Below are 26,920 nucleotides of genomic sequence, written 5' to 3'. Positions count from 1 at the left end.
CTATTGAAATACAAATCTCCGTTGGGTCAGAAAAGGTCTGGGTCTGGGGTGGAAGGCAGGATCAGGAACCTTTGTGCTGTGTCTTTAAGCACAGTGTAACCCTATGGGAGGAGCTCTTGTCACTTAGGCCTCACTAGCCAATCAGACCCTCAGGCGACCTGCCAGTCAGAAGTTTGAGCAGGGTCCTTCCGGCTGTCAGCTTCAGTCTTGGCTTTGTGGACAACTTGGGCTAGTGGTTTTGTGTGCTCTGCTGTGAGTGCTGCTGCAGGGAGCTGAGCAGAGAGCAGGGGCGAGCTGGAAAACCACGACATGGTGAGTAAGGAAGGGGCTGACATCCCCAGATGGGAGGAGTGGTCAGTTGAGTCACGGGAGCCACTGTGGTAGATCCTCCCCTGGCTGGGTGGGAGCAAGTGGCCGGATGTAAAGTTTGGCATGTTCCTGCCTGGTCCTGCTCATCTTGCATGCTCCAGTGTGGTTCTGTGTGGTCCTGCGTGGTCTTTGCAGTTCTTGGGGCCGGCTGGCAGCCTCTGTGTAACTTCACTCCACCGGCTGCATCTGTGCAGTGCATTGGGAGCGGGACTGTGCTTTGAATATCCTTGTTGTTGACATCAGTGTAAAATGCCGGTACCCTTAGTGCCTGTGTTGCTGCTATGGAACATAGATTTGCCAAACTCAGAGAGGCCTGGTCCCTCTAGTATCTTCCAGAAGTACTGCACTTGGAACTTTGAACATTAAGTTCTAGGATCCAACTGGAGTTAATTCTGTGGAGCTTGTAAACAGTATCTCCTTTGTAGAATTGATATAGGAGAGTAGAGCAGAATTGATGGTATAAGTGCTTAGCCGTTCTTAGAGACATCAATTCACAAAAGTAATTTAAGGTAAGGGAGGGCTGCATCGCAAATATCACAAAGATAAGCATGTTAACCATGCCTGTTAGAGATTAGTATGATAAGATGTAAATGTTTGTTCCCCAGGATTAACCAGCTACATTCTCAAAACAGAGTAGACAACCCTGATTTATAACCAGCAGAAAGGCCCATCTCTCCATTAAAAAATTGGCCTCTAAATCCTGCTCAAGAGACCATTACAGGGTCACAACCAACATTAAGTCCTGGTGTGCCATAAAGGTATATTAATTCTGAAAGGACCAAGCAGATGCCATAACAGGCTGCTCAGTCTTCTCTCAGAGATCAGGCCTCAATCTCAGTTTGACTGAGACTTGAGCAAGCAGTTTCTGGGAGGGCCATGAACAAAAGGCATAGACCTTGCAGTAGCTCCCCTTCTGGACGTACTCTTACTGCTCAAGGTCCACCCAACTGTTTACTGCCTGGGACTGATCGGTCAATGACAGAGCCTGGGCCACTGAGCCAGCCCCCACAGTCAGTACGTATAGGCCAGCCAGCCTCCATGATAGCTCAAGGACAAAGCCTGGGACTTGTCCAGGCCTACCCAAAAATGGGTAACTGTAACCCCCAACTAACTCTAGCCATTTAAAAGTTACTAACATGATTGCCACTCGCATAAACCAATTCTGAGTCTGTTCCTAAGTAGTCTGTAGGCCCCAAAACCCCTTGCTTTAGAAACCCCACCCCATTGCTACTCAGGGTCTCTCCTGCTCTATTGCTGCATCAGATGGATGGAGAGACCTGAGTTAACTTGTAACAATACAAAGACTCTTTGCTTTTGCATCGGATTCGGTTTCTTGGTGGTCCTTGGGGGACTCTGGGTACAACAAATTCTACAACAGGGGTGTTTCCAGTCTTTTGAAAAGCTGTTTTGAATCATGGTCTTCTATGTTCATTGAGGTGGACTCAAACCCTGTCTATAGCTCCACAGGGCATTGCCCTTGTTACCTCCTGACTAACCACCCTAAATCTTAGTTTACCCTTCTGCAGCACCACAGAGTTCTAAAATTACAACTTTGAGTCACATAGTGGACTGTCCATTGCAGAACAGGGAAAGGATTTGTGTGTGGAGCATGGCTTCTCTCTTCAGACCAGAAGAGGAGGAACAGTGTACTGTGTACACTGCAGGGAAATCACACTAGACAACAGCTAGATCATGACTGAAATGGAAGGCAGTGAGCTGCGGGGTCTCCATTACAAAGAAGGACTGATGGGGTAGGGTGAGTGACTTTCTCTGTAATTTTACTGTATGTATTAATTCCTTCCATGTGAAAGAAGACAGACAGAATTGGGGGCTGTACAGTTTAAGAGGACAGCTTGAACTACTAAGTCTTCAGTTTCCAATTAGTGAACTCTCCTAAGCAGATATGTTCAATCCTGGTTGACACAGTTAAGTCAGCTGAGAGGTCTGAGACACAGGCCACCGGCTGTAACTCCATGTGTTAGCTTACAGCACTCAGTGGCTAACACTTGACATGGATCAAAGTCATACAGTCTCTTATTAATGGTATTCACTCCACCATGGAGCTGCCTACTCCCTTTCAAAGTCAGTGTAGCTACATGTTCTTCCAATTTTTTTTATCATTTTAAAACATCAATTATTGATATAGTTTTTGAAATTCATTTTCCTTAAATGCAACATAGCTATTTTTCTCAATGTTTCTCGGTTTAAGAATTTCATTCTATTTTTTTCTTAAGTGCTGTTTGCTTATATATTTACTTATATCAGTTTAGAGCAGTGCTTCTCAACCTTGGGGGTCATGGCTCCCTTTGGGGGATCAAGTGACCCTATCAAAGGACTGGCCTAAGACCATCAGAAAGCATGGATATTTATATTATATTTCATAACAGTAGCAAAAATATAGTTGTAAAGTGGCAGTGAAAATAATTGTATAGTTGGGGGTCATGGCATCATGAGGAACTGTATTAAAGGGTCACAGCATTAGGAAGGTTGAAAACCACTGGTTTAGATCAGTGTCTCTTGTAGCTCAGGCTTGCCTCGCACTATAAAATTGAGAATTGTTTTAACCTAATCCTGCCTCTGTTGCCCAGTGCTGGAAAGACAGTCCTGCAACTCCTTCCAGGAAAAATAAACCAGTGAATGAGTATCCTCCAACTCCTCTAGATTTTATTGTGAATTTACAAATAAAATGGGACCTATATAAGAATTGAGCCCACTGATCAACTATAAAGCAGGTGTAGTCACAGCAGAGAAAGGGATGGGCAAGAAGGAGGGTGAAAGCTTTTCAGCTTTGACAGTAGTTGGCATTAGCATTGAGTAGTGAGGAAATCAATTTTTAGATGTTCCATAAATATCCTCAGTGGCCATTTCTCAGTTTCATTGACCAGGCAATCAAATCAGAATAAAGAACTGAATCTCATGAATCCAAATTACTGTAGTTACACTAGTTCAACCAAAATAGAACAGGATAAAATGCTGTGGCCCTGTCTAATATGACTGTTTTTTCCAAGTTTGAGATGTATACGTTGAAAAAATAGCATAAGTCATACTTTGTGTGCTCTAATACAAATCCCTAGTCTCTGGAGTACATGGCCATAAAGCCTGTTTAAACTTTTTAACAATTATTTGAGATCAGATTTACATTATTCCCACTATCTCTTTCCTGCCTCCAACCCTTCTTATAGACCCTTCATTGTGCTCTAACCCATGGCCTCTTTTGTTTAACAGGGACTATTGGAATGTGACCTGTGTTTGGTTGCAGGACCTCCCAGCTATGAAGTAAAGAGTTGGCTGCACTGGACATTGAGTGTGTAATGGAATATGCACACATAGAACCCTGTGCCTTGGGAGAGGAACAGTAAGTGCTCTGAGAGAATGTAAGATTTTACTACAGTACAAATTTCCCAGATTAGGGTCCTGTCTTACCTTAGTGTGGAAGGGCAGAGCTGAGACAGCCTGGGCTGTCTAAGTTATTTACCTCTGCTTACCCAGTTGGGTAACTACCAATGTCCTGAAGCCCAGCTGGGTGGCCCTAGCTAATGAGGGACTCTGGGAAGGCTTAGCTACCAGGAGCACCAGCAGGAGGTAGGTTACAGGTTCTTTCCAGGATTCTCCTCTTGTTCTGCTGTAGGGAGCTGTAAGGAAGACCACAAGCCTTGCCATGATGAGTGTGGGGTCCACTATCTCCAGACCAGGAAGAGTAGATTGGCTGAGCTGTCAGCTGCTTGGACTGGGATTGATCATGAACCAGACTGAGGTTCTGTTGGTTCCTTTGGTGATATATATATATACAGATTTTAGATTTATTAAATTACCTCTATATGTATAGACACACACACACACACACACACACACAGAGAGAGAGAGAGAGAGAGAGAGAGAGAGAGAGAGAGATGAAAAGACATTCACTGGATAAGTTCCGCTATTCTAGAGAAGCTTGACTAATACAGATTTAGGTACCAGAAGTGGTTCTAGAGTAACTGAAGTATGAAAATGAATTTTTTATGTATCTTGCATAAGCTTTTCAATTTGCCAACACCTACAGAAGTGAAGCAGCCTCTCTGGTTCCTGAGTCCTCTCCTGGCAGCTAAAAGTGTACTAAAATCCCCAAAATGTAAACTACTTTACAAATTTAATAAATGCATTTGATTATTCTGACTCACCAGTTGGGGGCAGCAACAGACTCAGTAACTAACTATATATAAAACTTCTGACAGTTTGTGGGGGAATGAGGAAAATTATGATGTTGGTTGGTTGCTCTTAGCATCTCTGGATAATTGACAAAGGATAGGAATGAGCTCCTTAATAAAATGAACCAGCTTCTAGCATCTCAGAACATAGTGAAGGACAACAATGAACTTGGTGATCAAATTGACCAGCTCCAGATGCACATAAACAGACCAAAGGTTTCTAAGTGTACCCAGGAAGAAAATCTTCTCTCCAGCAGTCATGGAGGTCAAGTTGCAGAAAAATAAACCTGCAGTGATGACATTATGCTGATTAAAGCAAGTGAGCTGGAGGTGCGACCACTTTTGACTCATTGAGAACCCACAAGTTCATCATAGGATGGCAAATAAATCCAACCAAAATTCAAGGACCATCTACCACAGTGAAAACTCTGGGAGGTTTGGGGCTAAAGACTGGGACACCATGCCTGAGTAAAGAAACATCTTAAGAGAGAAGAGTAAGAAATTTCCATTTTATTCATAAAAATATGCATTTTAATCAACATGGGCTTAAAATGGCAGTCATTATATACAGTGTACAGCCTTACCAAAATATCAAATCAATGACAAGAACAAAAGAAATAACAAAACCCCAAACCAAAATGAACCAAAAATCCAAGGAGAAACCAGACCAAAAAATTAAGCTGAGCAGTATTGTCTTGCTGCAGATTTAGTGGCACTGATGTACATGTGGCTGGCCTTAGATACTGGGTAGGAAGGCAGTCATGGATTGTAATAGACTTTTCAAGGCCAAGTGTAAGCCCAGCTCTTTGGGGCTTTGTAGTTCAAGCCCTCACCAAGGTCACATATCACAGGCTTTTGTTCAGTCTTTTGAATTCACTTGACACACGTGTACTAAAGTATCCTTGATGACCCATCATGACAAGCAGTAATTTACACTATCAGACTCCTCCTGGATGCCCAGCAGCTCTAGATAGGCTTGAGCACTTCTCTGAAGCCCTCCCTGGTGCAACTTCTGCAAGAGTGAAATTGCAATCTCTGTGTGGAAATGTACCTCCCGGGTCTCCCTTGGCCATGGCATTTCCTCTGCTCAAACCTCCCCACTCTTAAGGCGATAAATGTCTGAAAGTTCATCTTCTTGATGTGGAGCATCTTCCAGTCCAAAGACATGAAAGGTGACCCTGACATCAGGACTGGTCACCTCAATCTAGGCTGTGAAGCTAGAACATTTCCAGACATTTTTCTTATAGAGGAACAAATGACCAGCAGAAGGAGAGAGGGACTCTCGCCATCTCTGCAGAGCATTATCTTCAGCAACATTTGTGTGTGGCATGGAGACAGCTTCAGCGCTGAACTGGAGAGAGAATCCTGTGCTCTGGGGATGGCTGATATTTGTCTCACTGTTGAATTCTCAGCTATAAGCTGGTGTCCTTTTTGAGGAGGCCTTGATCCAGACTGGAGAATGTCATGTATTCAAGGTGGCTATGGCTTCCTTCAGCCTCCTCAGTTCTCTGAAGGGATGCTATTAGAAAAGGAAAGGCAATCAGACCCAGATGCAGCCTTGCTGAGCCACTGACTAGACAAAATTGGGGCCTATTCTCCTAAAGCATATCAATGTCAAGGAAAAAAACCCACTCCATGAATTCCATGGTTGCTGAGGAGAGGGTTCAACAGTGACTCACTTGCCTGGCACACTCAGTGCTCTGCTGCAGCAGCCCTGTCTGCAGGAGGCTCTCATCCTGGACTGTGGCCTGGTCTAGCTCATGCTGGACTTTTTCAAACCTAAAGGAAGGCAGCTGGGACACAGGAAGGCCAGCTCTGCAGCCTCCCCCAGCTAATCTACTGTGACATCTCAGCACAGGTCATTCCCTGCATCTGCAAGGGGGAATGGTCAGAGAGTATCTGGGCCTGGATTTTCTCTCATCTTTTAAAACTGCTAGAAGTTGAACTTAGATAAGCACATTGTGCTGAACTAGAAAAAAAAAAGAACACATTGTCCAGATACATTATTTTGGAAAAATAGCAGCATAGCAATGTCTGAGTGACAGTACAGGAGAGATAATGCACGGCTTGATTCGATACCAGGTGAATGTGAGCAGCCTGGGAAACTATATGGAGGCCTTCTAGAGGAGCCTACACAACACTGCCCTCTAGAGGAGCCTACACAACACTGCAGTGAAGGTTGTGATTATTCCTATAGCACAGAACCCTACATGGGATCAACCCCCTAACCCCTAAATCTGCTTATAACCAGAGAAACCTTTTCACAGGAAACCAATGCAAACTGCAGAGAGCCTGAAATCAGGAGTGTTCTATGTACAAATCTGCGCAAGAGTAGGAAATTGTCTCTAAAGATGATTTCTGGAAGAAAAACAAAGTGTCAGGAGGATGCACTGTCTTCCACAATTAACCCTCATCCTCCTAGGTTGGGACATGCCCTAAGGAGATTTGTGGGGACACTTAAGGGAAAAGGTATTCAGAGCATGCCAAGAGAGCTCAGAATGGAGGAAGGGGTACACAATCCCCCCAGAACACTAAAGATCAAACATTGATTCTTGGAGAGAAATTCTTGTTGACTGAACCAGCACAATACTCTGAGGGTTTCTTTCCCTTGCTGTGGCTGAGAACTATGCAGATGGGGAGAATTCCAACAAGAACAGAGATCCAGGTACAGGGGGCCTACACAGCTCTAACCCCTACTCCCAGCTTGGGCCCCTACTTCATCTCACAACCATCCAAGTGATGCCCTGGCTTTTCTGCTAAGTTGCTTTCCTGGGTAAAGCTCCTTCTGCTTCTGCAGGTCCTGAAACTTTTCAAGGAGCCTTTCATGCTCCCGCTCATTCAAAGATTCTGTTCTTAGTGGACGTTTGCACATTCACATGCATACACACAGTCTCCTGAACATGCACAAGTACATGTATGGACACATACAAACATACTGCATTGCAGCCACATGTTTAGTTTCCCAGTTAATGCTAATGTGAGAAGAGATTACCTGGGGTACTATGGAGAAGAAAGTGAGCTTTTGTTGGATGAAGAAGAATGCAGTGGGCAGGGGCAATAGACAGCCCAGTCAATGTAGTGCCTGCCCTATAAACCTGATGTACAGACAGGAGGAGCTCTGGAGTCCTGGGCCTGTTAGCCAAGCTTGCATAGCAAGTCCCCAAGCCTGTGCATGGTAGGCTTGTTCCCCAGCACAGGACCACTGAATGGTGGTCCACCACCATCTCCTTACTCTCACTCATTGTTTCCTAGTTGCTCAAAGTCAAGAAGCTTTCTCCAAAAGTTGTTCCTTTTATCATAGTCAGCCTTACTTTGTGTCCAAAGCAATGAGCTCAGATAACTAGAAAAATCTCTACAACCAGGAGCTAAAACAAACCAGTACTCTCTGTAAGGTGATTGGGTTAGGGATTTGTTTGAGTAACACAAGGCTAACCCAAGGCCAAATGATTGTGTTTATTACTTCATGCTGAACAATACTCCATGGAAGGGCTCAAGCACATTGTACGTTTTCACCCTTAGGCTGATAACCATCTGGATAGTATCTACTTTGGTGCTGCTATGAGGGAGGCTGATAAAACCCGGATGTCCCCTAATTTCTCTGTGGACACCTCTTTCTCATCCTAGAATAACAGTGTCACCTAGTAAGTGCAGTTTGACTTTCAAAGACTTGTACTGCCTTTACACAGAGCGATACAGTTTCACACCACCAGCCATGTCTGAGGGTTCTCATTTCTCCCAGCCCTCCACGAGGCTGACTTTAATTCAGTTCCTGAGTGCTGCAAACAGCGCAGGGTTAGTGCTTTAGAATAACATGAGCTAAGTGGGCCACACTGAGACGCTGCTGTTCTCACACTAGTCATGGCTATGGGACTCCTGCCGGACTGAGAAGCAGCTGCAAGCACACTGCAACTCAGAATTTCTCAAGGAATAAAATCCAGGTCCAGCTCCCAGGCCAAGTTAACTGAGCCAAAGTTGGGCAAAGGTAGAAAGAAAATGGTGGCCGGAAGTAAGGGTAAGAACAAAACATGGTGCAGAGAGAACACTTGGAACCACCTGACTGTCAAGCGTGTAGCTACCATTCCTCCAGAGCAGTGAAGGGACACACACCCTCAGCCAGCCTTTCCTACTTCTCAGGCACCTTCATCTGCCACAGCGTCCTCCTCCACGCCTTCATGTACCCCATTCTTTTGGTTTTCTCCAAAGGATATATTTCCAGGTAAATATCTTTGCCTCTACAAACACCAGAAAACATTTGTGTTTACAGCAGTTTTTGTGTCCTTTTGTTTTAGGGAGCTACATGCCAAAATTTGGGTGGCCACATGTGATTATTTGATGGATGCAAAGTCTTAATATCCAGAACAGGACAAACAGTACTTTCTTATAAAAATTGGTCTCCATCATTGTTAAAGATGTTCCATGAGCAAGTGAACATAGATGTATGCAGAAACACACACACTAGTGCCATGTTCAATGCCAAAACACACACTCACACATAGATTATGAATATACACAAATACCCACAAAAGCACATATCCCTACACCTACAGGCAACATGGGCACAAACATGCTCACCCATATCTGGGAACATACACACACACTGAGGGACAATACCATGTACACAAAGGCCTGTATATATTTAAAGTCACACACACGCACAAATATTCAAATACGTGCAGACACACAAACACAAGCACATAAAGAGGCTTACACAGACACTCCCACACCAATACAGATTCACAAAAACATACCACAAACACAAACTCATGCACACATGTCTTCCCCCATGTGTGTGCTCACATGCGTACACGCACACACTGAGCCCAGAGAGGCAAGGGAGAGGACTAGCTTGCTGTAACACCTTTTCTGCTGCAGGGAGTGGTAGTGGGTCCTTCCTACTGTCTACAAGGCTCTTAGACTCAGCCAGGCTCTGCTGCTCTGGCCTATATTTATTTACCCCTCCAGGACCTTTTTCCATCCCAGGACTCCCTGATCCTACAAGGAAATTACAAGGTCTGCAGAGTTAAGCTGGACCACACAAGACCAAGTCCCCGAGGAGGAGGGCTCACAACAAGTCTTCCAGCTAGCTCCAAGTGGACCCATCATAGTCTCTTCACTAAACCTGCCTTGGCTCCTCCACAGAAGACTTTGATAGCTGCAGAGGAGACCAGTGACTCATGGTCATTACCCAGGAACATTTCAACAGATTACATTTCAATAATTACAATGAAAACAGTCTCCATGTCAGGCAGGAGAAGGCTAATGGAGTTACCTTCAGTGATTTTCTGAAATGTAGCACTCTGCACAGCTATGAGGGGGAGTTTGTGTTAAGACACATCCATGCACATGATACAGTCAGCAACAAGATGCATCCTAGGATTGTTTTGTGAGGCCATTGAGACAAACTAGATATTTCCTGTGGTGTTACTTGTGTAGCAAGAGGAAAGAAGTCTACTTTTTATTTTTAAAATAGCTCTATTGTTTCATTTTTGCTATTTATTAAAAACATTGATTCCAAAGTAATAAAAATGTATAAACATTAAGAGAAAGCCACCAAGTCCTTTCTCTTTTTGAGCAATTGAACCTTGTAGCAATTAGATGAGACAGAATAAGATGGGAGACTCCACTTGGTAGAGGACCAGAAAATCCAAAGAATTATGGGCAGCAAGCTTAGCCCAAACAGGAAGTTTTGGGTTCCATAACACTGAGACCTGGGCTCAAGGGAATAAGGAAGAGAGCAAAAGAGGAAGACACGGGTGACATTATCTGACCTTCTAATACACCAAAGTACACATCTGCACAGACATGCATACATCACACAGACACACCACAGAAATCATACGTGAGCAGAAAGTAATGAGGAGGACTTCATGCTGGATCAACAGTTGAATTTAGACTAAGCACACCAGCTGTTTGAAAGAGACCCACAACTCTGCTACTCATGTCTAGGGCAGTGTGCTCTATTTGATTAGACTATGTTGAGAATATTTTCTCTTGAAGCCCCAAATCCCACCCCTAAGTTGCCTGCTTGTCAAAAGTCCTTCCCACATCTATGCTCATCCAGTCAGCTCCAGGCTGGAAGCTCCAGGATGGGAGAGCTCTCCAGCGCCACTCACAGAAAACAGGGCTGACAAGCTGATACCTAAGCAAAGTGGAAAGAACAAAACAAGGGAGAAGGGTCACATGCCCCCCAAAAAGATGACAATGGGAAACACTCAATCAGTATTTGCACTGAGCACTTCTTGAAACCGTGCTTCCCACTGGGGACCCCTCATGACCCCAACAAAGTAAATGAGCCACAGGTCGCTGAATTTACTCAAGTTTCTGTGATGTCCCCTAAGTGGATCCCTACACAGGGCCCCTCCTACTGCAATGACATGTACGTGTGTGATATGTGACTGACCTGTCTCCCTCAATGGACTGCAACTTCTAGCAGAGAGGGAGGGGTTACTTGTCAATCATTCAGTTTCTCACAAGAGGCTAAGTTCCCAGAAATACTTGTGAATGATCACACAAATGAACAACTGGATGGTATGTTGGTCAGCTGCTGGATAAGTAGGTGCATGGTCACATGGGTGTGTGCGTGTGTACATGTCTATGATTAGACATTTGGGCAGCCTGTCCCTGCTGGCTCACTGTACCTGTTGATGCCTGGCTCAGAGGTCTCTGATCTTCTCAGGAGCTCCTCACAGGTCCTCTTCACCTTCTCACAGCACTCTTGCAGTCTAAGAAGCTCCTCCTCCTGATACTCTGTGCTCTTCTGTTTCGACCTTTGCAATATTATCTCCAGCAGAGCCTTCTCACCCTCGAGCAAGCTGTGTAAGATATGGAACAACCACCAAAAAAAAGGGTGAATCCCAGCCAGCCTCCATCTCAGGTGCCACCATCCCTGCAAGGTCCATGGTCCCTGGAAAGCCCCAGACTGGAGCCCATGGTAGCCAATCTAGAGCATCACAGCATCACCTAGAGGCAGGCCAAATCCAGAGAACAGCCAAATTCCAGGAAAACAAAGTACTTCTGAAATCCCGGAAACCAAAAGGGATCCTTGTGCCTCCAGGAACATGAAGTGGCCCCCAGCTGTGCTTATCTGTCCATAGGATTGGAGAACATCAGCCAGTAAAGGGTAAATACCCTCAGAGGGAAGACAGGAGCCCCAAAGGGAATAAAATTCATCTATGAGTCCCATGGAAACCAGCTCTGTAAAACCCTGCCCAAGCCCCATAGATCCAGGGCGGCCTGATGTCTGCCTCATGGTGCCAGCTGTTTTTCTATATAGAGGCTCCTGAGGCTGGTGGGACAATAGTGGGAGGGGTTCACCGTCTCTTCACACTTAGCAAAACTGAGTCCAAGAGGCGCAAGTCCAAGGGCCACAAGGCAGGCTGCTTGCTTAGAGGCAGACAGGCTGGAACCAGAGCCTTCACTTTGGGATAAAAGACAAAGGAGGGCAGAAGCAGTCTCTCTTAAGTGCTGGAGTCCCAGCCAAGTCAGTCACTTACGTGTTGAAGACATTTTTATCCTTGCACTTCTCCAAGGCCTCAATAATCACCTCCTGAAATTCCTGCAGGTCAAATGTTACCACTTCATTGTCCAACTCTGTCATATCAAGCTCATACCTGTGGTAGGGCATAGCCCCAGAAGCAAAGAACCCCATGAACACAGACATCAAGGATCACATGAATTTAGGCTTGGTCATGAACTACCTTGGCCCCGTGGGTGCCACATCCTTTAGCACCTATGCATGGGGATATCCTGGTACTTATTAAACTTGTTATCCTGACCACAGGCCAGGAGAGGTAGGGGTATAAATAAAGGAAGCTCCTTTAGTGGGCCTAGAGAAGTACACTTGCTCTCTGAGAGCTTCTCAGGATTCTATGGGATGGGAATGCTCCCTGCCCCAAAAACAAAATAAAACTGTGATGACATTTCTCCTGTCTTCACAACAGAGATTTTTGTTTCTGACTTCCTATTGCTACATGGATACCCAGCGCCCATATTCAGTATTTCCAGGAAGGAGTCTCAACTTCAGGATGACTTTACAAAGTCTTCAAGGGATTCTAATATGCAAACGGGCCAAAAGCAGTGCTGTTCTAAGTGGAGTTCCCTGACCTCAGTGTTGATATCACCTAGAAACTGGGACAGTCAGATCCTCATGCCCTACTATAGATCCTGGACTCCTAGGATTTGGGAGAACACACAGCTACACAAACCCACATCCACAGAATTAGGATTCCAAAGCGTGTGCAGAGGTGGCATTGTCTCAGAGTATGAGGAACAAGACCAGAGAGAAGCAGTGATGAGCTCATATTGGATATGATGCAGGTAAGTCCTGGAGTCCCTACTGCTTAGCACCACCAAGTCCTAATCACGTGTCTAGGACCAAAGATTCTGAATATCAGAGACCTTGGAGCATGGCCAGCAGTGTTTCCCTCCCTATTATTGGCATCAGATTCCCATGGAAACTAAAGGAATCCACTGAGAATGAAGTGCAGCAACACTCTACCCTGAGAAGGACAGCTCAGCAGTCACTCTGTGCTTCCTGCTGGCCTTCTTTGACACTCAGGATGAAATTAAGGAGCTCCCAGAAGAGCAGCTTCAGCCTGGACAATTCATGGCTTTGTCAAACCAACCTTTAGTAATCCTTAGCTCTGTGGCTGATCTTTAGGAAGCCAGAGAATCAGAAAAGGTCCATCACTTCCAAGAGGCTCTCAGGTGCTGAGCCCCACTACTGTAAGTCCTGCTCCAGCCCTACCTCCTCTAGGAAGCTCCCCAACCCCTGCCCAGGACTTACTATGCCTTCCCCAGTACCACTTACTTCTTGCTGTTTTATGCTGAGACCAAAGGCCAGCTGGCTTATTCTCTCACCCAAGTAGCCTGCTCAGTCTTGCCCATGCATCGAAGGTACTGAAGAATACCACAAGGGCAGTTGTTGTAGTAACAACACTGATAATATCACAAGGATAATTCCTGGCTCTCTGTTGAACTGACCATCAGAAATCCTTGACTCTGGGTCTGCTTTTAGGAACCCAGAGAAGCAGGATAGGCCCATTGCTTCCCAGAAGCTCTCAGCTCTTGAGCCCTACCCCTGGAAGACTTGAGCCCAACATATCCAGAAAGGTACCCAGCCCCTTCCCAGAACTCTTTTAGCCTTCCCCAGGACCATTTATTTCTTGTTTTATACTGAGGCAACTGCCAGCTCCTTTCTTCCTCTCTCCACTCTATCTACACTCTTCTTTCTCTCTCCCAAGTAGCCTACTCAGTCTTGCCAACATGTCTATGGGTGAACCTGATAGGCAATGAATGAGTGCCCCAAGGGTGGCTGGTGTCACCACAGCACTGGTGACATCACGGAGGATACCAGGGCTCTCCCACTTACAAGAAATTGTTGAGGGAAGGGACTGCTGATGTCATATGGGACAGTCCTCACCTGCTAGCTAGCTCTGCTGCCAATTCACAAGAAGCTAAGCTGTCCTTTCCAGGAGCCTCCCCAGGGTCACAGGAGAAGGCCTTTAGCACCTCCTCCTTCCAAAGCCAGATATCCAGCTCTCTCCCTCATTAGAAACTTTTTATCTGTAGGGGTTGAAGGCCCACTTTCCAAACACTGCCCAAGGATGGCTTTTCCCCCTCTTTAAGATCTATACTCAATTAGATGAGAAATAAAGATTGCTGAGAAATTATATCATGCTGATGGAAAGGAGGACAGATGAGTCCCGTGAAGGGACAAAGACCTGGGGAAGATCCTTGGACTATTACAGTTTGGGGTGTGTAACAAAGAGAAATCACACATGTATTGAAAATGTCCCCCCTAGTTGACTCCAGCCATGAAGCGGTCAGTGAAGATGGGATAAGCTGTTTACAAGTCAGGCTGGAGACACCAGAGTATTGGGTCAGCACAGGTCTGAGGGCCCTCAGGCATCATCAAATGCAAATACTCCCAGAAAGAGTATGATGGCCTAGGGTCGAAAAAATTGGCTCAGACCAGAAGCCAAGGCATGCACATAATGTACTCCTTAAGAGCCAACCTGGAGTCTGCCTGATGGCCTAGCAACAGAAGCTGTCAGAGTTCCTAGTCAATGTCAGAGTTCCTGATCCTGCATAATCTACATAAAGGCCTAACAACAGTCTTTGTCAAAGTTCCTGATCATGCCGAATCTGCCTGAGGTCCTAGCAACAATCACTGTCAGAGTTCCTGACTGTGCCCAGCCAATGAGGGATGACCACACAGACTTGGTGCTGGAAGGAGGGTATATAAGGCCTACCCTGTTATTAAATAAATGAGTTCATTATTTGCTTTCAATGGACTCCTGGTGTCTGTGTCGTTGACGCTGTGCCTTCAAGCCCCCTACCCCAAGGGAGCTGTTAGGATCCAAGTAACATATGTAACAACTACACTCTAAATTTGATGAGATATGGACAAGTAAGATGGTCACTTCTTGTTATCAAATGTCATATGCTGTGTACAAATGCATATGCTACACTTTTATATGTCTGGGCCCCTCCAGTTGATACTCACATCACCTAAGTCCTGTCTGAGAGAGTATGCTTTATGCAATTGATTCATAGACTGTCATTAAGCAACAGGAAAGTTTGAGCTTATTAAGTAATAAGATCCCTACTATATACACAGTCTGTCGTTATTCAGAATGTTGTAAGTACCTGGCTACAGATTGTGAACTATACACTAAAAATATTAAAATGTAATATTTGGTGTAAAAAAAAAAAAAGAGTATGATGGCCCAAACCTGGAATCAGGAGGCTAAGGAAAGAGTAGTGGCAAATAAAAGGTCAGCTTTGGCTATGAAAAGGTATCATTGATAGGAAAAATAGACACACATACATACACACACATGCAAACATGCATACAGAGAGAGAGAGAGAGAGAGAGAGAGAGAGAGAGAGAGAGAGAGAGCGCAACCAGCACAAAGCAATGGGGTAGAACATGCAGTAAGTAGGTCACGACTAAGGTGCTTTAACCAGAAAACAAAAGTGCCAATATCCTTGGTCCAGAGTGACATGTGACAATTCTTACACTCTTGAGGAGGTTGCCATGCTAGATTTGGGTACAACATTCATTAGGAGAACACAGGAACAGGGAAGAGGTAGACAAGTGGGGAGATTCAGGTTATTACACCAAACAGCTTTATTTAAAGCTCCACCTCACCTTTCTACTTATCCTGACAGTCCCTGTAAAGAGGACCCAGCCCCTCATCAGCCTGGAATGAATGTTCTCCAGACCTCTGAACCATTTCCTCCAAAGCATGTTCCTTGGATCCTAGGTCTGATGAAGGCCACTGGTGATCTGTGTGTTTTCAGACGTTGAAGTCCTAATCCAGTAAAGTTTGATGTCAACTCTATATCTAGATAGTGATTTGTAGAGACCATCAAGCTGAGGTCACACTGGAGTTTAGAAGCAAAGCATGTGCCTAAACTGGTATTAAAAATATCTTTTTGAACATAGAAAGCAGAGTTCAGGGAGAGGGAGGGGGAACAGAGAGTGAATTAATTTATTAATTAGAATATATGTGTGTGCACATGAAGCCAGAGATGAAGGGGTGGATCTGGAAGGCAAGGTATGAAGGATTTCCTGCAAATCTGAGCAACTAAAAGGCCTGGAGTCCATTGTGTTCTTGGGACTTCAGACATCTTGGCCTTCCCAACAATTGTGAGACATCACACTTCCATGACCACACCCCGGACTGGGAGGTAGAGTTATGGTACCCCAACAAAACACACACAGAACCCCCTCCTATATCTGCTTGCCTCTTACTTTACTGATTTCCCACAGCAGAAGAGGTTTATGGCCTTCCTAATACCCTGAGATCCAGCAGACAACGGACAGCAACTGCCTTCCACAACACTTTATCCCAGCCCACCCTTTGCACTTGGATTGTGTTCAGGAAATTAACTGAGAGATGAAACTTTGCCCAACTGGTTCTCTAAGTTCAGGCTTGAGACTCCCCATCTGTGGAGCTCAACTCTCCCATCTCTCCACAGGGAGGGAAAGATTGGCTCGGTGGCCAGCTTGTTACTTCTCCTTCCCTTCACATGCTTCAGGTGACCCAGAAGATAGCCTCCCCAAGCCTATGCACAGCTGCACAGGATGCAACTTGGCTTTAGAGCCCTCAGGTCTGGCCTCAGAGCCCAGGAGAAAATTGGCAGAGTTCAAAAACACACAGCTGGTATGGAGATGCCCAGCTTATCTGTCTAGTCACTCCTGAGCCTTGCTGTCACCGGAGAAGATATGCAGAGCCAGAACATGGTCACCAGACTAAAATGCCATCCTCCCTGATATCAGCCCAGGATACATAGAGCTAGCAGGAAGGACCCAGGCTCTGTCCCTCTCCACTGTCTCTTGAAGACCTTCAGAATGTGAACTAAGTAAGTATATTATCCTGCGTGGTCATTTGCCTCGCAAAGAAAACTCATGTACCCAAAACATAACTTCTGATCTCTCTATCTCAACAGATCCCTCTTCTCAGTACCTACTCTTTAGTAAAAAGCAACTTGTGTTTTTCATTTGCTTAAAAGTTCTTTCTTTACAGAGTGCACACCTCGGGCAGTTTTATTAAAGCATTGGGAAATGGGCCAATGCAGCCACCATCACTTTGCTTTAATATTAGTAAGTGATGTGCCCTACCACTGCAACTGTTTGTGTAGCCTGAACTTCTATCTTTTAAGAAGATTTTAGAGGTCTGCACTTACATCACTTAAAAACATCCCAACAGAAGTCTGCCCAGTCCTTCTTTAGCTGTAAAAGGAGAGTTCTGGTGGTTCTATGAATATTTAACATTAAGTCTATGCAAATTCTTCATGCTTAATTCTTTTTTTTTTTTTTTTTTTGTTTTTCGAGACAGGGTTTCTCTGCGTAGCTTTGCACCTTTCCTGGAGCTCACTTGGTAGCCCAGGCTGGCCTCGAACTCACAGAGATCCGCCTGGCTCTGCCTCCCGAGTGCTGGGATTAAAGGCGTGTGCCACCACCGCCCGGCCATGCTTAATTCTTATAGCCCCCAAATCTGGCTGAATTTAGGACATACTTCCAAGAATAGAATTATCTCAGGGAACAACTTAAAATCAAACTAGGTGTGTAAAACTGAACACAACATTTAAAATAAAAATGTTAGCCTGATATCAATGCTGTTACAAAACATCAGCATCTTCCCACAGATAGGAACCATAAATATCTGAAAGGGTACATGTACATAAAGTATATGTGTTAGTTTCTGAAGTGGTTAATGAATACACTGCTCCCATTAGAAATGGCAACCTCTGCTGAATATACAGAGCAATGAATATTATGGCACTTGTCATTTAAAGGACAAAAGTGCAATGTTGGGACACCTTACTCGATACATTTATAAATTGTTCACTGTATCATTGCTATTGAAAAGGACCCTGGTTCCATTCCTACCCCTCTGTAAGTCCAAGTCCAGGAGACATTATGCCCACTCTGGCCTCTCTGGACACTACAAACATGTGCTTCACAGGTATACATGCAGGAAAAATAAATAAGGTTTTTAAATGTCTTGATATGATGTCTTTACTGACAGGCTCACAAACCTACTCTCATGTGGGTTCATGTGTTATGCTTTTTCTGGTACCTTCCTTGTTGGTGTTGTTTGAGACAGGGTACCTGTTTGTAGTCCTAGCTGTCCTAAATCTTATTGTGCAGACCATACTGGCCTCAAACTCACAGGCATTCAAATGCCTCTGTGTTCTGGGAAGAAAAGTGTGCCACACAATGCTCTACCTTTCCAGGTAACAACTTTTTTCTGTTTTGTTCACTTGTTTTGAGACCAGGTATCACTATGTAACTATAACTGTCCTGGAACTTGCTATGTAGACTATCTGGCTTTGAACACACAGAGAGCTGTCTACCTGTGCCTCCCAAGTGTTGGAATTAAAGGCATGCACCAGGCCTGGCATAACTTTCTATAGGTTTTTAATAGATGGAAGAAAAGCTACATTAATAGGCAAGAATTTCAGAACTATGGGCAAAACCCTAGGCAATCTTTGTATTTTTAGATGGACTATGATGTGGGTTTCAGTCCCCAATTCAGATCTCAGAGCTATAGGGAAGCAATTTCTCATTTGGATGATCACCCCAGGAACTCCTGCACAGTTCAGGTCAGATTTGGTTTTCTACATCATCAGTTGGAGAAGAAGTATATTCTATACTCTTCTGCTTTGGTTTGGTGTGATACTGTTGGGCAAGCTGTGCACAATGCTGAAGTAGTGATGGCCTGGAGGAGGTCATGTTTCTCACAGAAACACTTTTGTGTGGATCCCGTGAGCATGGCTGCTGCTGGGTCCTGGCAGTGCCTCCAGTGCAGGAACGACAGAGTCTCAGCACACTCAGTCAGGAAGTGAAGCCACAAACAAGCTGAGAGACAAAAGCTCAGTTGGACCTGGACTGTCAGTGTGATGCTGAAACAGGAAGTCCCATGTCCTTCCCTGTGTACTGGTAGAGACAAGAACTCAACAATAACATGAGCTTGCCTTTGTGAGACTTCTAGGAATGAGTAAAATGTCACAGCATGCCAGAGGGTGCAGCCAACCCTCCTCCCTCCACCCCGGAAACTGATTAGGAGGAAATGTCCTGGCTTGACAAACTCTGAACTCTTCTGTCTCTGTGTGCAGAAAAGAAATAGGAACCTGCCCAATATGGGATCTGCCTTCTGCACCTCCTCCTTCCATAGCTACAGATTTCTCTCTGCTTGTTTAGAAACCCCTTGGCACTTCCTATGTGGGGAACTGAGAGTTGATTTTCCATACACTACCCAGGAATGTCTCATTCCTTCATTAAAATCTCCTTTCATCACATTGAGAAAAAAAAAACTGAGAAATTACATCAGGAATAATGGGGAGGAGGAAAGATCACGGGTCTCAAGTACAAGAGCTTTAAAGTACACCCAGAAAGAGCCTGCAGGGCTGGTTACAATGTGGTGTTTGGGTTAGGGAGTACACTCACAGAAGCCATGAGACTAATTGTTGAAAACAGCCCCAAGTTGTCTCAGCAGATAAGATACAATACATCCATCAGGATTTTGGCAAAATGTGATGAGCTGTTGGCAGAGATAACTGTAATAGTGGAGCCACCAAAACAACATACCCTCAGGCTAATGGTGGTGCCCTTCACTCTACAGTACAGACACCAAAGGAATATCGATTCCAGGCCTCTGTGGGTTTCATATTGAGAGTTTGTGTTAAGAAAGGAAAAGAAAAAGCAGCTGAAGGCATAGCTCGGTTGGCAGAGTGATTGTCTGGCATACATGAAGCCCAGGGTTCAATAAGTAGCATGATTCTCACTGGCCTTGATGGCCTCACCTGTAACCCAGATGTTTGGGAAGCAGGAGGAGAATGATACTAAACTCCAGGTCAACTTGAATACAAATCAGGTTTGAAGACAGCTTGGGAGAAATGAGACTCACTTTGCTGGAAACTAGACGTTTCTATTTCAATTCACTTTACAATATTTAAATTCAAATAGTGCCTGGCTAAGGGCTGGACCTCACATTCCAAGACCCTTTCCCAGTGATACTTGGAGGCTGGCTTCCTTGGTTCTACATATTCTTGGTTAGAAAAGTAAATTAGCAACAAACACTAAAAAGCTCTGAGATAGAGCAAATAAATAACAGTAATGTATTTACCTGAGTACATTGTAGTGAGTAGCCATTCCAGCTTTAACCTGGAAGTACCACCCACTTTGAGGCTTCGGTAACAGTCACGCCTACAAGGCGGAGCCCAGAGAGGACCCCTGAAGACCCGAGATCTGGATGGGCCAGCTCTCTTGGTTCCTGGATGCTGGACACTGGAGGTAAACTGAACAGAGTTCTCCAGAGAACACTGCTGGACCGCGCTTCACCTTTCCCAGACCCTGTTACCTATCCCTTTACTTGAAAGTTACCCCACAAAATAAACATCCCTTTTAACTACGTGGAGTTGCCTTAATATTTAAACCAATAGTACATCAGTGGAAAATCCAGCCTTACTGAGGAGTGAGAAACCATGATTATGTCCTAGTCTCTCTGGGTCTAGACCTGGCTCACAAGCATCTGTGCGCACACCTTAGAAGCTTCAGTAAGGACAGAGTGAGGTGTAATGGACTCAGAGGCAGGGTGGGCAGCAGTTTAGAGCCCCCACAGGTCAGAAAAAAAGCAGACTTCCAGTTCACCATCCAAGGAGCTCCTGTCAAGGCCATGGGCCTTGTCTGACAATGATTACTGGTAAGGTCACATACACTTCTGTCTGAGGGCCACAAAATTGTTTTAGTCAGCAACAGACAGGACAAGACAAGCTCAAAAATGGTGCCTTCCTGCCATGAACCATGTAGCAAACGGAATGTGGGAGTTATTTATGTCAAAGAGCTGTGGCCTCCTGGATGGGTTTGGGTCACTATTGGCCTTGTACAATGTCTTGAAGAGCTCAGTTCTGATGTTCATCAGGATCCCTGTGATGAAGCACTTGGACAGGCCTGGAACCAATCAGAACTGAGGTCAGAGAGTGGACTCACAGTGGAGGGAAGGTTACTGATTCAGGACTGCAGACTTGGGATCTGAGACAAAACTCATATCAGCTGGAGGAACACTGCTCATCACTTTCCTTCCCAGATATAATAGTGGGATGGCTGAAGAGCACTGTCTCTGAAAGGACAGTGCCTGCCACAGCCTAGCTAGTCACTGGAGGCCAACTCAACTAAGTCAGTGCTCTGCCACAGGAGCCAAAGGCACAGGATAGATTCAGTCTTTGAGAAGATTCTTAGGAAGCAGCCACTCTGGATATGATAACAAAAAAACCCTGCCTTCCTTAGCTTACTGCCTAGAAGAAAAGATAACAAGTTGTTTGCAAGTGAAGGGCCAGGAATACCAGTGTCATTATCAGAAGGTAGGCTACCACCGAGTTCCAGAAGAGATGGGTACATATTCCCTCTGATTACAGTTCAGCTCTTAGAAGCTCTAAGTATTGGCTGTCTAGGGCTTTGAATATACAGGAAGCAAGTAAGAGGCTACTGTACTCTAAGTTGGTAACACAGAGAAAAACAGAACCAGAAAGGCCAAGAGTCAGACTAACCCCATGAGCAGTAAGAGCTAACCCTGGGCTACAAGGATTGAGGCATAAGACAGGGGACATTTCCAATTAGAGTAGGGGACAGAGGCTGTGCCAAGGCTGCAAAGGTGTCACTGGTGGAGAAGCATCAGGAAGTGGGTGCTGCGTGGCTTTAGCAAGAATTCAGTCTCCTGTATCATGGCTGGGTGCTAGCACTCAGTCTCAGTGTCTGGCAGCTATACTCTGCCTTGTGCCTGGGCTTTTCCCATTCTGACACTCCCCACCTTAATCTCTGCTCACTTTTCTTTCACTTCACCTTGATGTTGTTTTGAAGACAGAATCTCACTGTATAGCCTTGACTGGCCTGGCACTCGCTATGTAGAACAGGATGGCCTTAAACTCACGGAGATCTGCTGGCCTCTGCCTTCTGAGTCCTGGGATTAAAGCTGTGCACTACCAGGCCAGGCTTCCCATTCACCTTCTTTATCTCTCCACTTTAAATTGTTGTCCCCCTATTTTCTTGGGTTCTTGGATCTTAAACTGCATGCTAAGTATCTTACCATGTGGCACAACAGGCTACCTTGATGCTACCTGATGGCTCCTCCTGTCAACCCTGGGGTTAGTCAATGTGGCCAAGTACAGCTTCAAGGGCTAAAAGGTCCCCATTGGCTCAGAATGCATCTTTTCATCTTGGAACTCAAACTTTCTACATTGAAATTAGCTCACAGATGAGTAAAAAGGAGGGCAGGTTGCCTTAGGCTCTGGAGTCAAAAGACACATTCATTCTGTAAGCAATGGGCCTTTGACACTGCAAACCTACTGTATACGAGGTCTTTCTGCCCAAAGTAAGCAGCAACAAAGAGATGGTCCGCTGTCTTCTCAAAGGGGGACAGCATCAACACACTTTCCATTTTTGGCCAGGCTGAACCTGAAAATACCCAGGACTTTACCCTGTGTCACGGGAGATGGTCGGAAGTGTCAAAAGCTAATCCTAGAAGCTCCAAACCATAGCAGGAGAAAATACCCCAACACCAAAAACAACAAAACCAGCCAAGCAGCTACTCATGGTACCACTAAGGGCAGATGGTTGTCAGTGCAGCTTCACAGCCAGTAGGGCAGTAGGGTTACTTAGGACATGGGGCCTGTCACTTGTCAGTTGTACCCAGATGTTGTGCCATGCAGAATTAGGAATCTGAGTTTTAAAGTGGTGGAAGTTTCTCCTCCTTTCCTTTGTCCAAAAAGATAATACTAGAAACAATCAAGGTAATTCCAGACAAGGAAACATTATGTCAAACATGAATAAGACTCACACCAGACCCATGCTGTCCACATTTTATCGTGTGAGGGGGGGCTTCATGAAGCCTCGTCCTTCCCTGAGGATTTGTAGCCAGTTAGTGCTTGAGTGGGCCGTGGGCATAGTTTCAATAGTACTAAATATTAGTAAGACATCTAAGTTCCTGTAAATAACACCTCCCTCACCCCTGCTCAGAAGTACAACTAATGACATTCATTGGCTTATTTTTCAAAAAGGGAGGCATGAAAACAGAAGGACTCATTTGGAAGAGGAAGAGGATAAGCAGGAATGAGTGGGTAAGAGGGTAAATGGAGATGATTACAATAAAACCACATCATATGCATACATAAAAAGGACATAATGAAATCCCATATTATGCATAATAAATATATGCTAATAGAAACATTAGTAAAACAAAGATCAGTGGTTTATGAGGAACAGCACCAAAGGTTAACAACTGGCTTTCACACACATGGAGGAGCACCAATATGATATGTACACACCCACATGTATATATAACAAACATATAAAAAAAAAACATGGCAGATAGAGTGAAGATTAAAAAAAAATATCAGACTATAAGAATACTAACAAGAAATCCCAGAGGTCAATTCTGAGCCCCAGCTACCAAAGCAGTCATGGTCACAATGGAAGTTCACATATGCAAAGGAGACCAATGTGAACACAACATGATGTCATCATACATTCAACTGATCCGGACCCATTGCTGCGTGGCTCCAGGTTTGCAACAAAACTTACAGTTGCATCAGGAAGCAGACCTATTCATACACACAAGACAGATAACACTTTCCTTCTACCAGGGCCTGGTGGCAATCAGAGTGATCCCCTACTTCCTTCAGTGTTATAATTCCAAGGAGGCCCATTTTCTTGGCAGGACTGGATCCTTAACTGGGGGGGGGGGGGTGGAGGGAGTTTTTAGAGTACAAACCAGAGGGAAATCCAGCTTACCGGTCTTGTAACCCATGAGGCTTGTCCATTTCAGTCCCCCTTGTAGAAGGAATCTTAAAAGTTCTTATAATAAAATCAAACCCGAGGCGAGTTATTGGGGTCCATGTTGGTAGATCAGAGAGACAGAACAAGCCACAGCTATCTCACCTCACTGCATCCTCAGCTGGTCTTGTTTCCTCCGACTGGAAGCTTCTGTGTCCTCATCCCAATGGCTCTCAGCTGTACTACTACTCAAAAGCCTGAATGCTTAACCAGCCCAAAACCTTAACCAGCCAAATGCTTCTAGTTTCTGGTCCTCACACCTTATATACCTTTTTGCTTTCTACCACCACTCTCTGGGATTAAAGGCTGGCTTTCTGGGATTAAAGGCGTGTGTCACCATGCTTGGCTATTTCCAATGTGGCCTTGAACTCACAGAGATCCAGAGGTATTTCTATCTCTGGAATGCTAGGATTAAAGGTGTGAGTGCCACCATTTTCTAGCCTTTGTATCTAGCGGCTGTCTGTTCTCTGACCCCAGATAAATTTATTAGAGTACACAATATTTTGGGGAACACAATACCACCACACCCCCTAGTTGGAATACAAACACAGGTAAAGCAAGACACAGAGACAAAGTGACAATAGACAATGATGAGGACATCAATTGGAGTTGTTCAGAGATCCACTAGGTTGGACAAAGAAATATTCTTAACAAGTAGGAGGCCTCCTTTTTTTTCCTCAATAGCCCACCTGCACAACTCATATGTCAGAAATCACCACAGGCCAGGCCTTTCTGAGTTCTTCTCAGTTCCCAGAATGCCTGATATCCCACACACACTGGGCCTCTCCAAACCTAGGGTCCAACTAGAGACCTTAGATACAAGGCTCAAATGTGCTCAGTTCCTGGCAATAATGCTGGGATAGTGTGCTTATTAGTTTTTATTATCAGATTGAGCCAAATTAGAGTCACCTGGGAAGGCAAACTCTCAATGGAGAATTACCTAGATCAGGTTGATTTGGGGCATTTGGTGGATTTTACAGATAGTTAATTGAGATGGGAAGACCCGCCCTGAAAGTAGGCAGCATCATTTCTTCGGCTGGGACCTGAAGTGTAACAGTATAGAAAGCTAGAGCATAAGCAGAGGCAAGCAGGCAGCATGGGTGTATTCCTTTCTCTCTGCTCTTCACTGTGGGTAGGATGTGACTAGCTGACTGAGTTCCTGCCTTGACTTCCTCAAAAGGAACTATACGCTGTGTCTGTGGAGTAAAATCATTTCTTGCCCTGCTAAGTTGCTGGACTTGGGACTCAATGCAATAAAGATGCTAAGAAACCACTCTGGGTCAATGAGATTGCCACAAGTCTGTGAGATGTGAAAGTAATTCATAAGATGCTCAAGAGCAGCCTATCTGTCCCAGAACAGGAGCTCCTCCTTCCCTGTGACTGAAACTTGTGTTTTCAGTCACAGTATTACGAAGACACCATTGACTTATACACCAAGTAACCCTGTCCACAAATGGCACCAAATGGTGTCTTGCCATATCAAGTGCTACCATAATTTCTTCTAATATATTAACTAAAACAAGCTCAAGTTCATTCCAAGTTATTGTCTATGGATTTCCTGACCACTAGAATGTTGAGATATGGAGAATGTTAAGCTATGTCCTTCCTTGGAAGTCAGGGGAAGCTCCTTAAAGGTCAGATCAGAGAAGCACCATAACTGGCAGGTATGGAAGGTGTAAGTGATGAGTAGCAATCTGTCCACTAGGTTTTTTAATCCAGAGGTTAACCATAGGGCTGATTCACACATCCCTATGAGGACTACTTGGCTCCCCTCTAATTTCTATGCTTCCTTAGCAAGGCTTCTGCAAACAGATCTTTGATAAACTTCCTCACTCAAGAAATAAATAGAAGACATTTAAAGGGAAAAGTTCCTTTATGAGGTTCCTTTCCTCTTAGGACATGTGACAGCCCCTTCTAAGCAAGTTCAAAGGGTTATCCAAGGAGACTACCAGCTTTGCCCAGGAACTCCAATAACCACATTTATAGGGATAGGATACAGGTCTGAGGAACAGAGTGCAAAAGCCACAAGTCCAAGGGGGACACATCAGGGACACCCATGATATTTTCTGTTATGAGGATGGAACATTAGCCTCTCTGCATGTCAGTTTCCTCCAGCTAGAGAAAGGAAGGATGAGACGGTCCAGGGTGATAAGAGTTGCCAGAAAGGGCACCATATAGAAAGGCATCACTCCCTTCATAAGTGCAGCTTTTAACAGCCACAGAAATGGGTCTCCTCAACCTAGGGCCCACAAGTTGTTACAGGAATTTTTGTTGTTTTCTTTTTTGTTTTTCCCTGATCTCTTCATGTGCCTTTATTGATTTTATTATATGTATTGGTTCACTTAAGACAAAGGCGGGATCTAAACAAGACAATATGCTATTGTTTCCAAGCTCTGAATATGTTAAATAAAGCGTCACACAATTAAAAACTCCTAGCATTCAATCCTTCCTGAGCATTTTAACCCCTGAAAACCACAGTTCTCTCTTGGGCAAAGCAGAAATAATAGGTCACATGCCATTTACTGCAATTAAATTGGACAATTTAGCATTCCTGCAACAACACACACCATGCATGGCAGCGCTCCTTCCTCTGCACTGTCTTCTGGCTTTTCTAAGAGGATGGCTTCCATTCTCCTCAGATCAAGTCTACCACAAATTCCCAGCATCACCTCTCCCCCTCTAGTCACTTCCAAGTCAAGACTACAGGGTTCCAAAGGGCTCCACTCAAAGTAGATAGTCACCAGCTCTCTCTCCTCCACTGGGAACTCAGAGCTCTCAGGGAGGGAACTGAGCCTCACCAACCACTACTAGGATTTTCACATGGTGCCTGTAACTTCCTTAACTTTTCTGGTCCATTAGTTTCTAAAGGGATCTGGGGAAAGTGTTGTGCATAATTCACAACAAATTCAGGCCAGCTAGAGACCGAGTTCCTGGAAGCTAGAAGGAAAGCATCACAAAGAGAAAAGTCCTTGTGATCCTAAAACAGAGAGTCAGGGATCAAAACTTAGACTTTCTGCTCTGG

The 26,920-nt window shown here is 44.8% G+C and overlaps 2 protein-coding genes across 7 annotated transcripts in view; one reads left to right on the top strand and one right to left on the bottom strand.

Annotated features, from left to right (window-relative positions):
* The first annotated feature begins 164 nt into the window (after positions 1 to 164).
* LOC107403025 (disks large homolog 5-like) overlaps positions 165 to 26,920 on the top strand; it is a 40,630-nt gene continuing 13,874 nt past the window's right edge. The window contains exons 1-3 of one of the 5 annotated variants that reach the window (XR_013042271.1): positions 176 to 312; positions 3,595 to 3,724; positions 3,998 to 5,105. Coding sequence is in view for 2 of the 5 variants with exons in the window: in XM_076544583.1 (XP_076400698.1) it covers positions 3,681 to 3,724 (44 nt within the window). In the remaining 3 variants the exon portion in view is untranslated. Of the gene's footprint in view, positions 2,126 to 3,594; positions 3,725 to 3,997; positions 5,106 to 26,920 lie in introns of those variants that run through there. The other 4 variants (XM_076544582.1, XM_076544583.1, XM_076544581.1 and 1 more) reach the window with 4 other exon arrangements.
* LOC143267284 (uncharacterized) lies at positions 5,052 to 13,782 on the bottom strand. Of its 2 annotated transcripts, XR_013042272.1 has the most exons (4): positions 13,366 to 13,782; positions 12,050 to 12,166; positions 11,195 to 11,368; positions 5,052 to 6,075 (listed from the first exon to the last, which is right to left on the bottom strand). XR_013042272.1 is itself a non-coding variant. In XM_076544584.1 (3 exons), exons 1-3 carry the CDS (start codon positions 12,214 to 12,216, stop codon positions 6,057 to 6,059), a joined length of 360 nt encoding a protein of 119 aa, XP_076400699.1. In that variant the 3' UTR covers positions 5,052 to 6,056. The 2 variants fall into 2 exon arrangements, 1 of the variants encoding a protein (XP_076400699.1); XM_076544584.1 differs by lacking the exon at positions 13,366 to 13,782 and having other exon boundaries at positions 12,050 to 12,216.

The sequence above is a fragment of the Peromyscus maniculatus genome, chromosome 9 (genome assembly GCF_049852395.1).
Source record: "Peromyscus maniculatus bairdii isolate BWxNUB_F1_BW_parent chromosome 9, HU_Pman_BW_mat_3.1, whole genome shotgun sequence".
Taxonomy (NCBI): Eukaryota; Metazoa; Chordata; class Mammalia; order Rodentia; family Cricetidae; genus Peromyscus; species Peromyscus maniculatus.
Note: the sequence above shows the minus strand (reverse complement) of the source record. Positions and strands in the feature narration are given on the sequence as shown.

Coding starts and splice junctions, on each gene's coding strand:
- LOC143267284 (XM_076544584.1), bottom strand. CDS start 12,216: ATGTCTGTGTTCATGGGGTTCTTTGCTTCTGGGGCTATGCCCTACCAC. Junction 11,369..12,049: donor GATAAAAATGTCTTCAACAC/GTAAGTGACTGA, acceptor TATCTTACACAG/CTTGCTCGAGGGTGAGAAGG.